The sequence below is a fragment of the Rutilus rutilus genome (genome assembly GCF_951802725.1).
Source record: "Rutilus rutilus genome assembly, chromosome: 13".
Taxonomy (NCBI): Eukaryota; Metazoa; Chordata; class Actinopteri; order Cypriniformes; family Leuciscidae; genus Rutilus; species Rutilus rutilus.
This window is the reverse complement of record NC_140218.1, coordinates 17,393,730-17,411,016: the sequence shown is the minus strand read 5'-3', so window position 1 is coordinate 17,411,016 and position 17,287 is coordinate 17,393,730. Positions and strand designations below refer to the sequence as shown.

Here is a 17,287-nt window from a genome sequence, read left to right as displayed (position 1 = left end):
TGGACGCAGAGGTTGATGTGAAGGGCAGATTGCTCACTTCAACGGCTAATCAGTGCCTGCATCCGAAATGTGAGTACATCAGCAGTTGCTGGGCGAAAGGGGATACTCCTGCAGTGCTGATCTCATTGTGTGTGGACCTGACAGCGAGGCCGCAGGGAAAGGAAATGAGCTCAGCAGACTGATGCCGTCAACACTAGGGTCCATCTCGCGGCGGTATGACTGAATCAGCTGTTAAGAAACACGCCTTTCAAAACGAAGCTAAAAGCCATAGCTCTTCAGTGAACCCCTAACTAACCCTTAATCATAATTATAAAATAGATAGTTATGGCACTGAATAATAACTAGACAATACAGACTCCCAGTACACATACAATTTAAAATTAACATTGCTTATTTTTCATGTCAGGGACTATATCTCCTTATGGAGGAATCGTTTTGCTTAAAGAAATAGGGATTCGCACCAAAAATATTAACGTTTTTGTAATTTCCTCATGTTGTTCTGAACCATTTTTTTTATAGATGCATTAAAATGATGACATTACAATGTTACACTATTTTTGTAATGCATCACAATATGAAATCAAATAATATAATAATCTAAAAATATATATAAAATCATTTAATTGAAAAATATATTTAAAAAGAAAACTCTATTAATTTATTATTATATATTTATATATATATATATATATATATATATATATATATATATATATATATATATATATATATATATATGTGTGTGTGTTATAATATGTACATGTATTATAATATATAATACATAGTGTGCATTTATAATATTTTTTTTTCTTTCTGGAAAACCAAAAAGGAGAAGTATGAAACAGGGAAGACTTTAAGAGGGTGGATATTATAAATGTTAATCTTTCTTGTAATCTAATTTTGTGTTTTTGAGTAAAAGATGTTCTTTAATACAGTAATGCATTCATGAAAATTGTGATTTTTAATATGTAATTTATAAATTCTGTACTATGGCACTGCTCATATTGTTAGCTCCTTCCTGAAAAAGTGTTTCTCTTCATTTGTAAATCATTTTGGATCAAAACCACCTGCTAAATGAATTTTAAAAAAGAAAAGTAAAATCTTCTACGTCACCTCATCGCTCAAGCCAACACATTAAAAAACAAAAAAGTCTGTGACTCTTGTGCATGTAAACTCTTCAACATCCACAGTGCTAACAGCTCCCATCCCTTACACTGTACACTGTACAGAAAAGTGCTGTCTGAAGAAAAGCTGTGCTCCTTGTGCTCCTTGTGCAGCTGCTGGAGCAAATACGGATGATTTATTGGCTTCACCGCGGTTTCTCAGCACCGGTGTCTTACGACTCACCCCGCAGGCAGAAGCCTGATCACTGACACTAATTGAAGGATATAACCTCCACAGCAATAACACCATAATGCTCACCTCCGTTCACATTACACGCCTCGTTCAATTTCACACCTTCAGGAAAATAGTATGCTTGACAGAACTGTCGCTTCATTTTCATGTTTCTTTACCCTGTTAATTTTCTGCTGCGATACATTTGTGATTTAAAACTGCATGGTTCAGCAACCAACGATTGTACACGTCTATCAACGCTCCGAACACATGATTCGAATGCTGTATGTATTCAGTGCAAAGAGAGCTGGGAGGAAGGCCAGGACTTGGTAAGGTCTGTGAAATTTGTGATCTGGTTCATAAATCGTCTTAGCAAAGTGGATTCACGTGACCCAGGAGTGCTGCCGCCGCTGCTTGTTGTCTCTGGACAGATTGTCAGACCAGACTACCCTGGTAATCTGCTTTAAAATCCCAGGTTTATAAAACCTTAAGAGCCGAGGTAAGTCACATGCTCAAAGGGCAAGCTGGGACATAATGCTACTAAGAACGGAAAAACAGGCTGAGAACATTTCATCAGCGGTACGACTACATTTTTTTTTAACTGAATTCTAACATTTATTTCAATTAATTAGCCTGTTGAGAGAGAGAGAAAGAAAGATCCTCTAGCAATGAAGCTGTGAGTTTAATTACGTTAAAAACAGCGACGTCACCACCTCCTTGCTGAGTAATATAATGTACCAATTCAGTAGCAAAGCTATATCATTAATAAAATTTGCAGGGCAGCGTTGACAACAAGTGTCTGTGCTCCTGTTTCTGTGTGTGAGCAGCGTGATCTCCGATCTCTGTGAGCAAGTGACGTGTGTGTGTGTGTGTGTGTGTGTGTGTGTGTGTTTCAATGAAAGCAGCACATTAATATAGAACAGTAATTAAACTGATTTGGAACTACCTGCGCATTAAACGGTTTTGCACATCAGAATATAATATTCAGACAGACTATGGTATAAAACTAAAAATCTGCATATTTTAATGACTTCTGAAGAATTGTGACACTGAAGAGTAATGGCTGCTGGAAATGCAGTGTTTGCCATTACAGGGCCAAACTACATTTTAAAATATATCACAATAGAAAACTTTGCAATTCACAATATTAATGTTTTTACTGTATTGTTTTTACAGCATTTTTGATCAAATAAATGCAGCCTTGGTGAGCATAACATATTTTTTCCAAAAAGAATAAAAAAAATGCAAATTTTGAAATTTTGAAACACCAAAATGTGAATACATTTACTAAAAATTATTAATATATATATATATATTTTTTTTTATGTATACACTCAGGCAAGTCACTCTATAAATTTGGACATTGGTCAAAAAAGCATTTTATTCTGGCCATTCTGAAATGCTGAAGGCAAACCTGTCATCTGCCGCAAGTACTTTATTACATTTAAGAAATGAGCCACGGGACCTTGTAAGTGGCAACAATTTCCATTTCTATTTTGCGCCAGTTTTCCTGGAAGTGATGATTTTGTTCTCTTGAACATATAGTCTTATTCACAAATCGTTTTCTCCAATAATTACATTTTTCTGGAAAAATTGTAATTTGCAAATTGGATAGAAACAGCTTATTATCTTGTGGTCCCTAGATATGGCTTGGGTTCCTCAGTACAACCGCTTAGGAAAGCTACACAATCTGAAAACGCCTTAAAAAGCCCCGCTAAGTAATAGAAAGTAAATCAAAGCAGCAGTGTGGGACATTTGTAGCTGAGTGAGGTTAAGCTGGGTTTACACTGACAAAGAACTGTTTGTACTCACAAACCCTTCTGCCCTGGAACAAACAATCTGATAACATGGTTAGCATCGCATATTAGCATAAAAAGAGATACTCCTCACTAAGAACCTGTTCACCAAACCAAGTGTGAATTATAAAGATGCTCTACGGACAACTAGACAATTTAATGAATGAGTCTTTATTTTGGAACATCTCAATAAGGGTCCTTGATACCTCTTGGAGAGCATTCAGTCATGGCAGAGATCCCAGCTAGAGAAAACCACTAAACACAGCAGCCAAACACCTGCTAAACACTGGCGACACTCCCACACACACACACTCAAACAACATATGGTACACATATCACTCCTTCTCTAACCAAAAACACATTTGCCAATCAAACTGCAATTATTTTCTTCTTTAAACTTCCTTGAAGCCCTTAATGAACCATTAAAAACAGCTTATGTTTGAAAAGCCCACACTGACGTCTGGTGTGCAATAAACTAAACTAAACGAGCGTCCATCAAAGAGGAAGGGCTGGTTACCAGGCTGGCGGAGAATGAATCTGATTACTGAACGATCTCTGATGTGGTTGATATCATTTCCAAGCGCCCTGCAGCTCTGGCACAAGGCAACCGTTTGGGACGGCAGGAAGCCAGTTGGCGGTTTTTTTTTAACATCCATTTTGCATAGAAACACTTTAGATCCTTGCGCAGCAACAACACAAAGCAACTGTGACAACCAACGCCTCATATAACGGGGAGAATTGTTAGATAAATAGGCCACAAATGATGACAACACACCCAAGATATGATTTCGTAATGACAACAGTCAGAGAGTAGAGAAGTAGAGTGTCGAGACAAGTGGTTAAAGGCTACAGATGGCTATAGATGGAAACACACTCAGTTTTGTCGATGTTTGAAGAGGATGTTCACTCAGGCAGCATGGAGTTTTATACATGAAAGCCATGCAAATCAATGTTATGTAACTGGTGCATTAGAGCAGCACTGACACTTCAGCACAGTGGAGTAAATATGTGCGCAGAGATCACAGGTCAATACATTTTCATTCAGGCTGATACATCAGAGAGTAATATGTTTATTTGAAGTCTGAAGCCCATAGCAGACTGGAACAGAAAGGAAAGAACAATAATATAATGTAATATAATAATTGTCAAAGTTATATTATATTATACATCATTCCATTGGGTGACAGTGGAATTGTATCAGAGAAATTCCACCCTTCACCTTTAACAGAAAATGTCATTAGAGAAAGAGTCCCTACTTTTCACAATTGCAGACAGCAATATTTGTATTTGACATGCACAAACCGTTTGCCACCATCCATTCTCCAGATTACAGTCATTTGGATAATATCCGCAAATTAAGCCATTTAGCCGTAATCAAAGCTTTTGAATGCTAGCAGGCACAAATTAGTGGCTAATGATGCAGCCCGAATGAGGAGGAAACACAGTCGGCCTGAAGCTGCCTCCATCCTAGCAGCACCCAAGATTAGGAGATCACAGACTAATAATGAAGACCTTCAGACTAACCAGTTCCTGAGAGTATTTTTTGCATGTATGTCAAAGGGGCTAAATAAACCCTGTCTGTCTCAGTGAAGCGGAGGCATCCGGAACAAGCCGGCGGCTTTACATCCAAACACATTCCAAGCTACATATTGGAGTTGGCAAGCATAGAATCGCCTAGTCACAGCCTTTTACATGCTTTATGCAGCACAGCCATCCAGTCAGATTGCGTCACCGTGACCGACTGGGACGCAGACCATGTGCAGCTTTCGCTATGTTATATGATCGATGAAAAATATTATTGCAGTGGCTCTGTCCAGACAGCACGCGCCGAGCGCAGATGGGGGGGGGGGGGGGGGGGGGGGGGGGGGGTGGCGGGGGGGTCCGGGTCAGGCACTATTGTGCTATGCCTGGCATGCAATCCTGTTAGCCATCATGTAAACCCACCGAAACCTAATCCCATAATGAGATGCTCCTGTTTCATTCACCTACAAGGTCACAGACTTAACAATGTGTCATACGCTCAAGTCAAAAGTTTACAGCAAGACGGCTATGAGAACACACCGCTACAGTGGATCATTTCTGATTTCCATTTCTCTGTTTTGGAGCAAGAAAAAGGAAATCTGAATTTTTGTAAACATTATGATGAAGTGAAAGCTGAATATTGTTTTTTAATAACTAATTTATAAATGAAACTACAGAAATTTCCATTTTAAATAAATAAACTAGAATGAATGAACTTTCTATTCATCAAATAATCCTGAAAACAAAAAATGTATCATGGTTTCCACAAAAGAATGTTCTGCAGCACAACTGTTTTCAACATTGATGATAATAAGAAAGCACACAATCAGAATATTAGATTGATTTTTGAAGAAACATTACCTTTTAAATGGTAGTTCACATAAAGAAGATAATTAAAATAATTGTAATTAACAATAAAAAATGTATTCGGTTAATAACTAAACTGACCAACTAATTTATCACAATAAATCACATTTATCAATTTTTGTCAATAAAAGCCTTCAAATATAGATCATTCAAAAGACATTACATTATTGTGACTGACGAAAGCATGGAAAAGATTACAAACAGTGGCTTTAGTAGTAAATATGTTGTTTACTTCCATATCATTGAACACAAGCCTATCAATCTTCTTTTGCAGTCATATAAGTTTTATCTTAAATTTAATTATATCATACCGATGTTGTGGCAGATTTGCAAATATCCCTTGTTGGATGGTGGCACTCCAAAGGAAGTGAACAAGACTTTTTCCTGTAATTATTGACGCATGCATTACTCTACAGAGCTAGCAGTCTTCAGCAATGGCAAACGGAAGCAATTAATTTGCTGATAGCTCAGTAACCCACAAGCAATTACGCGACATACTTTGTACAGCCTAATTTTGGCCATAATTTGACATGGGGGGGTTTGGGACGCACTGATGAATGGGCTTCTTAAAATGGTGAGCGAGTCCAAATTATATTCTTGGAAATCTGAATTAAACCTGCAGACCTCCAAAACAATAGCAGTGTGAGAATGTGTGTTTCTCGCATTATGATTTGATTGATGAGGGGAGGCCAAAGGTTACGGTGTCAGCCGTGCTTGTTCATCCATCTGCTAGAATCCCTCAAGATCTGTTAAAGACAGAACGGCTTGAATGCTCATGTATATGGCAACAAAACCACATTGTCTGAAAGAAAACTTCAATACGGGCTTTCCTCCTGTGTCCTGCTGCATACGGCACATTTAAACGGTTTAACAAGGGATGGCTATTTCCGGTAGCCTAGAAATCTAAACGCTCCCTAGCGGCAGCAAATTTTATTTTGCAGCCAGTGTCGTCTAGCAACTCCCCGTTGGCTTGCGAGCTGTAAAAAGCAAACTCTAGTCAGGCCAATCACATCGTGTATAGAGTCGGTGGGCGGGCTTAACATAATGATGGCAGAGTTGCACGGTTCTGCGTGAATTCCCTGCTACTTGAAAACAAAGAAGATGGCGGCTGCTGCTGGCGAACAGCGGTCTTTCGAAACGACTCTTGAGGACTTGGAGTTTGGAGTTAACAAAGAACGACACTGAAGTCATTCTTAAAAAAGGAAGATGTGTTCGGAGTTTTGCCAAAAGTTTAATCTATCAACTAGCTCCGCTGGTGGGAAAACGCTCTGGTTGATTGTAGCGCTATCCTATTGCGTGCAGAGGGAATTGAAAGACAACCGTTTATCCCGCCCATCGGATAGAGCCCTGCCAATGGTGTGTTCCCAGACCCAACATCTTGATGTGGGTCTGGCTTGTCAGGCTATATTTCCGGTCAGTGTGGCCCAAAAACCTTTCGTGACAGTGATCCCTCCTAGATTGCGATCTACCGCAGCCTTTGTCAATTATCACCACAGACGCCTCCGTTCTCACCTCGAGTGCGAATGCGAGCTGCGAGTTCTCACAGAGCACACAGCTGCTTCACAATTCAAGGTCTATCAGTGGTAGTAAAAGATAACTACTGATCTACACCTTGGCAGACTTGAAAATGGTTAGGCTTTCACACTTGATGGATTTGCAGTTACTCCTGAAAGAGACTTATAAACGGCTTCTTTTTGAAGAATCGTTCCAAATTTGTAGCCGTGGTTTGACGTCTTTGCTGAGCAGACCCCATTCTCATGTGAAGAATGCAGGACAATGGGCCATCCTAAGATGTCAATACACAATGGCCTGCTAGGAAATCACTGAACGACTGATTCGACGTCTCCAGAACAAATGAGATGGCTTTCAAACCAAACCACTTTTTAGTTAAAAGATTAGAACATTATTGAATTTTATAATAAATTGTATAAATTCTACAAAGTATACAAATTTATTTATATTAAATGTAATTACATAATATTATTATGTTCACACCAGAGTGAAACACGTGTTTTCTTTCCCCAAACCAGTTCAGTGCAAACTCAGCCCTGCAGCCGATTCTATAGATTTCATTGGTCATGACAATCACAAGGCTGATTGCCAACACAATCCTACAACTAAAGGTCCCTATATACTCACGGCAAAGTTCTTTTTCATTCTTCGCTTAGGGGTAAAACTATGTTCGAAATATGTGACCTGGGGTATTTTGTTAGCGAACATCCGACACCGGCCACTCTGCTGAGAGCAGAGTTTATATGAATATGTAAATATGTGCCCTCAATAACAAAATAAACACAACGAAATTGAGAAAACAGCAAGCATTTTTTAAATAAAGCATAAAAAAGCATCTGATTATAGCAAGGTGGATATGTTTGCATGAGCTCTGCAATTCGGCACCGTAGCAAAGCCACATCAAGTTTATTTATATAGCACTTTATACAATAGATTGCTTAAAATCAAGCAGCTTTACTTTGTCAGTGTCATTTCATCAGAGGTACAACTTAATTTTCTACTATAAAGCAGCTTATGAAGGTAAAAGAGTACACTGTAAACCCAGATTTTGTTTCGAATTAAACTTACGAGTGATAATTACTTATTATTTTATGTTTAGTAAAAACCTGCTATCATTACTAAACAACATTAGTTGTTTGTACTATTTAACTGAAAGATTCATTGGACTAATCAGGTTTAGCAGAGATAACTTGGTATGTTTAGTTTCATAAGGAAGGGGAGGGGCCAAATCAAAAATCAAATCATCGTCTAACGTGCGTCCAAGGGGCTCTACACCTGGCGGGACGAGTATTGAGAATTGTATTGAGTATTGAGAAGCAGACGGTATTGAGAATTAACAGAAGTTTAGATGTTGATGAATTATTGTTTAATTTGTAGTCACCATAATGGTGATGAGTGTTGGCTTTAGTTGGGCTCTTGCCCTTGACTCTGGCTGCTTTACCTGTGTGTTTAAAAGGCACAATTGTTATAGTAAAAAAGCCAAGAGTATAGTGATCCAGTGACTATGACTGCATATTGATGTAGTCATCTATAAAGATTATAAGTCATCAGCACCTCATTTCATCTGTTTAATCTCTTATTGTCTGGGTTTTTCCATATGATTTATATGAATGTTAATACCACTCAACATGTTTAGTTTCAGCTTGTGTAAAAACTAAACTAAAACTAAAGTGGTGCTCAAACTCGAGAGCATGTAGATGTGAATTTGAGAACTTGTACAATAAATATCCGTACTTGTACGCTAACATTTACAGTCACAGCTCCAATGTGAAAACCTGTAAAATAAAGTTGAATTTTGAGATTTGCCCTCGCGGATAATAGCCACAAACCCGTATTCTGAATTTGAAGTTGCAGACAAGTAGTCACAAATGTGAAAAATGCCATTCACAAAAATACAGTGACAGTTACAGACAAACTTAAGTGCATATTTGCACTTATTCATTCATTCACATTCGCAGTACAACCTCAATTAGACACTTGCAACTTCTCAAATCTGTCACTGCAGTTTCAAATCTTCACGCCTTGACTTTTGCAACTATTTTCGAGATATTTTAGATGCAAAACTATCTTGTGCAAACTCAGTGGCAGCGAGAGAGAAAGGAGAGCAGGGGGAGGGCGCAAATGAGTCGTTTTATTGGTTGCTGCCTAGCCAATGAAAAGGGACTTCTTTTGTGCGCAATAATGTCACGACACCCGCAGCCTCGGGGACGTTCTGAAATGCTAACGTGGCTTAATAATGTTCTAAAACAGTGATATTAAAAGACCAAACTCAGTATACACACACTACTAATAAAGCATACTATGTACAGAAAAGCAGATGAAGCCAAAATATGAACGCAACGCGTTTACAGTAATTACACGTTAAATCTTTTCCTCCCATAGAAAACACTTAATAAAGCTTAATGGACCAACAGTTATAAAAAGCTGTTAATAAAACACAGGCAGGTTTAGTGATTTGCAAAAACTAAATCTGTACTCACACTTAGTTTGTCATAAACACAGAGGAAGAACTATTCCAACAAGCTATCTCTCGCAACCTTAATTGACACCCTGAACACAAATTAGCTCTCTTTCGTCGTATTCTGGACTCAACTGCTTTTCTGTACATAGTATGCGTTATGTGTTTACACAAACTTTGTTTTGGCCTGATTTTGTTCGAAATTACGTGATGTCACATCTGGTCATTCTTCAAATTCGCTTGAAGTATGTCGGGCCTTAATATGACCCATAACCCTTCCCTACACCCTAACCTTGTCCAATGAAATACAGGGTAGAATTTTTTAACCAGTTTGGGATTCTCATCAAAAGAACTGGTTCATAAGAGCCATATGTTCTTGAATCGGATATCACGGCTTAATCATTGCGTACTAAAACGTCTCGAACAAGACAATATCTGACAAATCCGCTTATGGATTTTTCCCTACTGTCAGACTAAATTAAGTCAATGTAACACTTTTTTTTTTATATCACATTTACAGTCATTTTAGTCTCAGTCTGGAGCCCTGCAGTGAAAATATTCACCAATGAAAATGTTACAAATTACCTGACCAAGAGAGATAATGCTCAGATCTATCATAATGATTCAGCCAGGAAATATTTATAATGATAATCATTGTTATTTTCCGCAGGGAGAACGAGCAGCTAATTGTCTTAACATCTTGAAATGTATTAATACATAGACTTAAACAAGTTTCCAGTTGGTCAAGTTGGTTGACAGCAACACTTTAATGTTTGCAAACTGAAAAAAGGGCATAAACAGTTAGGGAATTGATTGTTCATTGAGGTTTAAGACCCTGTAGACAAATGTAGAGAAAATCTCTGGGCTCTACTGACCAAAATATCTCACAGTAGGGTTCATAGTCAAGCCAAAGCAGAAGGTCACAGTGTGTACTCCAGGAAGTATCTGTTAGTCCACCAGAGCAGTCGCTACAGCACAACAAGGCCCAGGCGTTTTCAATGAGGTTGGGGGCAGGGCGGTGTGAACGGTGCTTAATCACAGCTCAGTATGGAGAACACAAAGGCCCAGTGAGAGTGAAAACGAGCCGTAGCCATAGAAGACAGGGCTGCTTTTCATGTCTCCGGAGGCTGAGCTGCACAGACCTCTATACACAGGTAACACCTACTCTCTGGTTACCTGTTCCCATGGAGCACTGGTGCTGACGCGACGAGGCACTGAATAGGAGAGGGCCACATTTATCAGGCTAAACAAAAAGCACAAACCCTGCCAGACACTGAATGGATGGGCTCTCTTCAGAGAATTTAGCGTGTAGACTGAGTCGACCTGAAATGTAAGCGTAATGATGTTATGGGTAGGGTTACCGACCAAATGGCTTTCAATTGGGCACTGAAGAATGTTCTTTATGAGTGACCAAGAAAAAGATTTCTCTTTAAACACTGAATAGTATCTACACTGTAAAAAATGATATGATCAATAAGTTGTGACAACATATGTTTTTACATTGTTTTAACTCATCGAAATAAGTTAAGTTATACAAGAGTCAACTAATTTTTTTAAGTCAGTTTAATGTAATTTAAGTTGAAATGACTTAAACATCCAAGTTGATGGAACTTTATTTTTTTTTACAGTGACACTGGTCATATTGAGCATCAGTAACAAACGTTTCATCCAATTACAATGGTTGACTAGTTTTCAAAGAACCAGTTTTTAATTTTTCTCTTTTTTTCTTATATAAAATAAATGACAATGATATATATAAGCCTATAATATTATATCATGTCATCACAGAGTGTATATAATAATAATAATAATCATAATCAGTCAGTAGGAGCAGGGTCAGTAAGCTCTTTTTGATAGAAACTATTACTTTTATTTAGCAAGGACACATTACATTGATTAAAAGTAACAGTAAAAGACATTTGATACAAAACATTTCTATTGTAACTTTCTATTCATCAAAGAATCCTGAAAACATGCATCATGGTTTACAGAAAAATATTAGGCAACACAACTGTTTTCAACCTTGATAATTAGAAATGCTTATTGAACACGAAAGCATGTTAGAATGATTTCTGAAGGATCATGTGACACTAAAGACTGGAATAATGGCTGCTGAAAATTCAGCTTAATTTTTTACCACAGTATTTTCTTAAAACCCTTACTGACCCCACACTTTTGAATGGTGGTGTGCTCATTAGAAGTTTAACAATTTAAATATGTATTTTAGCGCATGCGTAAAAAAAAAAAGTACTCTTTTTTTAAGCAATCAATCTTTCCATTTTGAAAATGTTTTGAACATCCCTCAGTAGAGCACAAATATACAAACACAGACACATGATTTGGTCTGTTCACTTGAAAAGCAGCATGTTGTTTTAGGAAGATCAACAATAGCAGTCAACCAGCTATCATGCCAGTCAAGGAGACAGACCTTATATTTAGTACGTAATGACCTATTCTTGACAGATCACTGACTCAATTCAGCTCACAAAGGGGCCAATGAAATTACCACCGACTGCCCAGCCGCCAAGACGACTAAGAGCTGATTGTCCAAGTGAATTTCTACCACACTGGCTGAACCAAAACTGAAAATGCAGCATTAAAAAAAAAAAAAAAAAAAAACAGATGAGCGATGCTTTGTTAACTGTTATGCTTAGAAAGTACTTGGAATTCAAGATTGGTACATAAGTCACATAATTCGGAGTTGCGTCAAACAGTGGGCGCATTGTGACGCGTTTATTGCGGCGCGCGGCTCTGAGCTCTCGGCCAAGGGACTCTTTGTTTCCCGGAGTACAAATTCCATGAATAAATAGCAAAACATATGAAACCTTGGGTTCTTAGCCATTAAACAACTGCATTCAGAGGGTGGAAAACACGAACGAGAAACTAAAAAAGGGCAAAAAAAACAACAACTCAGAATGTCTGTAACAGATATGATAAAGTAAAATAACAATTTAATCAGCCAAATGCTTTCAAAACACTTCAAATAAACTCTAAAAGCAAAAAATGAATTAAGTTCTAACAGCATGCAACAATAACAGTCCCTGTGTGTTCCCTGCTTCACAGGAACAATTAGTCCACCACCTCCTCCTGAGAGAAAGTCTGCTCAGCTTATTTTATCCATCCTCTTATGCTGTGTGAATTCTCTTCCCACAGTTCCTAGAATTAATGGGCCCTTCAAAGCTTACATCGAAGCAGAGAGCTGCTAATGGACGTCTAGCTATCTGCAAAACCAACACTTCAGAAGAAGAATCCTGAGAGATTATCCATCAAGCCACCTGTAAAGGCCCTTGCACACTGAGTCCGAAATTATCGCATGGGTTTTTTTCGCATTCGTGATTCGGTGGCTCTGAATTGTCAAAACACCATTCAAAATGCTTGCTACGGATGCGAAAAACGCCGAAAATTGAACCGGATTCGATTTTTTTTTTTTACGGACGAAAGTTTCGGAGGCAGTGTGCAAGCGTGACTGACATAACGTGAGGTCGTATTTATTTTTTAACGTGCGAAAATTTCGGACTCAGTGTGCAAGGGCCTTAAGTTAAGACATTCTGCTATTCACATTGAAACAAGGAAAACATTTGACCAAGGGGCACAAGGGTCGAACAAGCAGCTGTTTATTTAAGATCTCCATCAATCTGAAATGTTGTGAACTGCTAAAGGGATCTATTAGTAGCTATGGATATGGATATTCTTCTCTGACAATTGTTTCTTAAAATTTGTACCAATCAAATCACCAACTGTCACTATAGACCTTATGCGCCAGAGAAACAAGGGCGCCGCCATCTTTAGAATATTGTCTTTGAACTTCCGTTTTTGCAGTCGCTCTGTATATTCCTATGGCAGTGCTGTCCAGGAGTAATTCGCTTTTGAAGTGGATTTACTTAATATAAAGTTAACAAAAGTTAACGAAAGTTATCATGAGGATTGTAATGTTTAAACCAGTTGTCTTAACAAATGTCAGTAGACCGGGAAGATTTTAAAACGAGCCGTTCATTCATAAATACGCAAGATCGCTGTTAAAATAAAACCGGAAGTCAAAAGACAACGAGTGCAGCACTGAAAAGGGGCGGGGCTACATAAGGTCTATAGGAGTCACAATGTAGAAATAATTCACCCTTATAAGATGCGATAGAGATTGAGTTTCTCTGATATACTCCAGTAACTTTCCAAAGATCTCAACCTTCATTATTGCATCAATGAAATAAAAAAATCCTTCACACAAAATCTAATTTTCATATTGTTTGGCAAACACATGGTTATATAGGCTACATATAAAACATATCAACTTGACATAAGATCAGAAGGCGGAACTTGGCCTATCAATAGAAACCCGTGTTTAAGTCTTGAGTGACTCAGTCGGCACCTTGTGAAGACGACTTAGTCATATCTTGATTTGAATTACTTTATTGAAGAAACTTCTTTTTTAACTAGGGTTTATTTCTTTCTGCCACTTGTTAATGATGTATAAGCTAATTAATGACAGTCAGATATTTCCTCCCTGGTTAATTAATGTGTTAATTCATCTCTCGCCATCCTTCAGAAAAATAAATATATGGCAGCCACTAAAAGAACACGATATTACTTCTTAGACGTCTCATGGCCGTTTGCAGGGGTGTGTAATCCAGTGAGAAGGTGGGGTTTTCATTAAACTGATAACAGCAGGGAAGTGAGCAGGTGTTTAAACAAAGCTTAAAGAGAGCCTGTCAAATGCATCAAGGGTAATAAAGGTATTTAAGGCTAATAAACTACTGTGAGTGAGACATGGGCTGCGTCAGAAATTGCATACTCTCTTGAGTAGGTACTTCTTTTGAATGCATACTTACTTTGCGAGTACTAAAAAAGTATGTTCTTTATGAATGTCTTAAGTTTAAATTTAATTCGGATGTACTAAATTCACCATGTTGTCATCATCCTCAGTTGAATTGCTTCACTGACATTCACAAATCCTCTCCCAAGGCCTCGGAGGATATAGTAAAGTATCCATTTTATGCACACTTCAGCATCTCGCCGGTAGTAGTAGGCCCTAGGTCATCCTGGTACTTTTTGCCTACTCTTTTATGAGTACTGTGAATTCGGTCACACTATATAGCAGGAAAGTATATATGCGATTTCGGACGAAGCCATCATCTGTGGAGGTGGACATTTAAATAATGTGAATACAGAGACTAATAAGAGAAAAATGCTTGCCTCTGAATGTGCTACTCTGAATAGTGACACATTTTTTGGCTGTCAAGTAATCACAATTTCCCAGTGATAAAAAACTAGCAAAATTCACAGATATCCAAGGAGTCCTTTAATATAGTAATCATCATATGTGCTTTAGGCATATATTTTTAGGAACTACAAATTGATTTTAATCTTGACTCCAAAGCAACTTAAACACATAAGCCTGAAAACATTTTTGATAAAGCATGGAAACACTAACGGCAAGGAAAGATGTTCTGACAGGGTTGTGGATGATTAAAAGCTTATCAATTTTTAGAAAAAAAATGAGAAAATGGCTAAGATATGAATTTTTGTTGACATCAATGCCCTTGCGTCCAATCAAGCCCAACAGAATTTTAATTCAGTCTCACTAGCCACTGGTAATATGGATAATACTAATACAATATTGGTCCCAGTGTCTGGTAAACCACACTTCTGTTGTGTTTATGCATTCGCATAATTTTACTATTTTATTACTATTTTCCCTATTGTTGTGCTATGAAAGTCATGGTTATAATAATGGATTCAATGTTTGATTTCAAGGACATCTTTGTTTAGAAAAACTGAGGTAGTGTAGGGTCGCCACTTGATGGCCAACGTAAAACCAATTGAAAACCACTAATCAACTAGGCTAATCACTAATCAACACACACACTAGTAGCTATGTATAAACGTAACAGGTTCTTAGATGTTTTATCAATAGTAGGCTATTCATGTTGAGTTTATTATATATTTTTTACCATTTTGTACAAAAAAATGACCTAATGACTAAAATGTCAAGTGGTGTAACCATAAAATACTTCCAGTGCACCTTGAACACTCAAGTGTACACAACAGAAGGCCATTTTAAACATTGCCTCTCAAAAATAAAACGCCAAAAGGACTTTTAAATCAAGAAAATTAAACAATTTCTCATCATAAAAGCATTGTGTAAACTATTTTTGTATATCTTATTTGATCTGGACCAAAAATACTAGAGACGTCATTGACCCATACAGTCAAACAATAGCCTATCGCTCTTTTAAATGGTCAATTTCTTTAATAAAATCCGCATATTAAAGTTCAAATTCACAGCAAAGTCGCACTCGTATCTTTAAAAATAATGAACCAGGTAACTGCAAGACAGGATATTTCTGTAAGGGCAGCGTTTCACAAGTAAAGCAAATGTTTCGCACATCAAGCCGTGTCACTGCTGTAATGTCTGCTCGTGCACCTGCAGCGATGTCCTTCAGTCATATTTAGTGCGCGTGAGCCATTTGAAAGATGAATTTTTAAAATTAGACCACATAGTATTTCACAAAGGATCTGCAATGCGGACACACTATCTGATTGGTAACGTTATATATAACAGTAACGTTACAAATCACAAACAACTTGTTATCGGATAAAATGCCGCAAACCGCCTTAGGGAATGTGGTCAAAAACAAGCACACAGATTTGATTTGCAAGCAATATGCTCTGATTATGATGATATAACGTTACACAAATAGCTGTAGGCTGAAGTCTTCTTGGCCACGGGGTGTTGGCACACAATATCGTTGTTTTAAAGGATTGACACTCAAAAATAGCTGTCAAGTGAAGCGGAACCGTAAGGGAGAGTTTACATTTCACAGCTGACAGGCCACGGCAATTATTTCATGACATCTTTTCTTTTTCATGACGGAAAATTAGAGTAGAGATTGATTTTTAATAAGCAACGATGTACGGACGCAACATCCACACTGTGATATCGAGCGATTATTTCACATCATTGTCAAGAAACCTTGACCGAGGATCCTCACAGGAACACAAATAACCTTTAAAATTATTTGAATTATGGTAATATATCAAATAATATTTTTAAAGAGATAAGTTACACTTTAACATTTTTATTATGATTAGAATTAGGTCTTGAATCTTACCTTTGGCTGCCTCCACCGCGCATAATAGTCCTAAAAGCAGACCGACTGCCCCACGGATCCGCATCCCGTCTTCGTAATAAAACAGCGAACGATTTAAAAAATGTTATTCTATCTCCTCACGCTGGATAAAATCTGATTCAGCTCAGTGTTGCAAAAATATCCAGAAGATGTATATCTCGGATTAGTGCGGTAGTTTTAAGATGGCTGCCGCCACCGCCGTTCAGCTCTCTTCTCTTTCAATCACGGTTCGTAGAGCTCGCTCGCTCTCCCTCTCTCCCTCTCTCTCTCTCTCCGCTGCTGCATCCAACGGGAGCGGTGACGGGCTGACGTCACGACTGTTATTGTGGGAGTGCGGGCCGCCCGCTTTGCCCTTTGCATCAAGACAGGGAGAGGGTGTGGATTAGTCAAAAAGATGCGGTGTGTGTTTGTAAGTGTAAAACACAGTGTTCTCCAATACTGCTTAATCGACCGTGATTATTATGGTTTAGTGTCAATGATTGAGTTAGCTTGTATGAGGGTTGTCAACTTGATCAATTATATTATAATATCATAGTGTTTTCTGTAGGATAATTTTATACCAAGATGGGATGTTTTAGTGATAATGACATTTCACATGCTATTGGAATGATCATAAATAAGCCTACACGTTGTCAAATGTGAAGTTGTAGACCTATGTGAGATATTGTTAGCTA

General features: G+C 37.9%; 1 protein-coding gene across 4 annotated transcripts in view; it reads right to left on the bottom strand.

Moving 5' to 3' along the window:
- clstn1 (calsyntenin 1) overlaps nucleotides 1-16,896 on the bottom strand; it is a 42,192-nt gene extending 25,296 nt beyond the window's left edge. Inside the window, exon 1 of one of the 4 annotated variants that reach the window (XM_084427434.1) lies at nucleotides 16,596-16,896. In XM_084427434.1, the coding sequence (XP_084283560.1) occupies nucleotides 16,596-16,659 (64 nt within the window). In that variant the 5' untranslated portion in view covers nucleotides 16,660-16,896. The remainder of the gene's footprint in view (nucleotides 1-16,595) is intronic. The other 3 variants (XM_084427435.1, XM_084427432.1, XM_084427433.1) reach the window with 3 other exon arrangements.
- Between the last annotated feature and the right edge of the window lie 391 nt (nucleotides 16,897-17,287).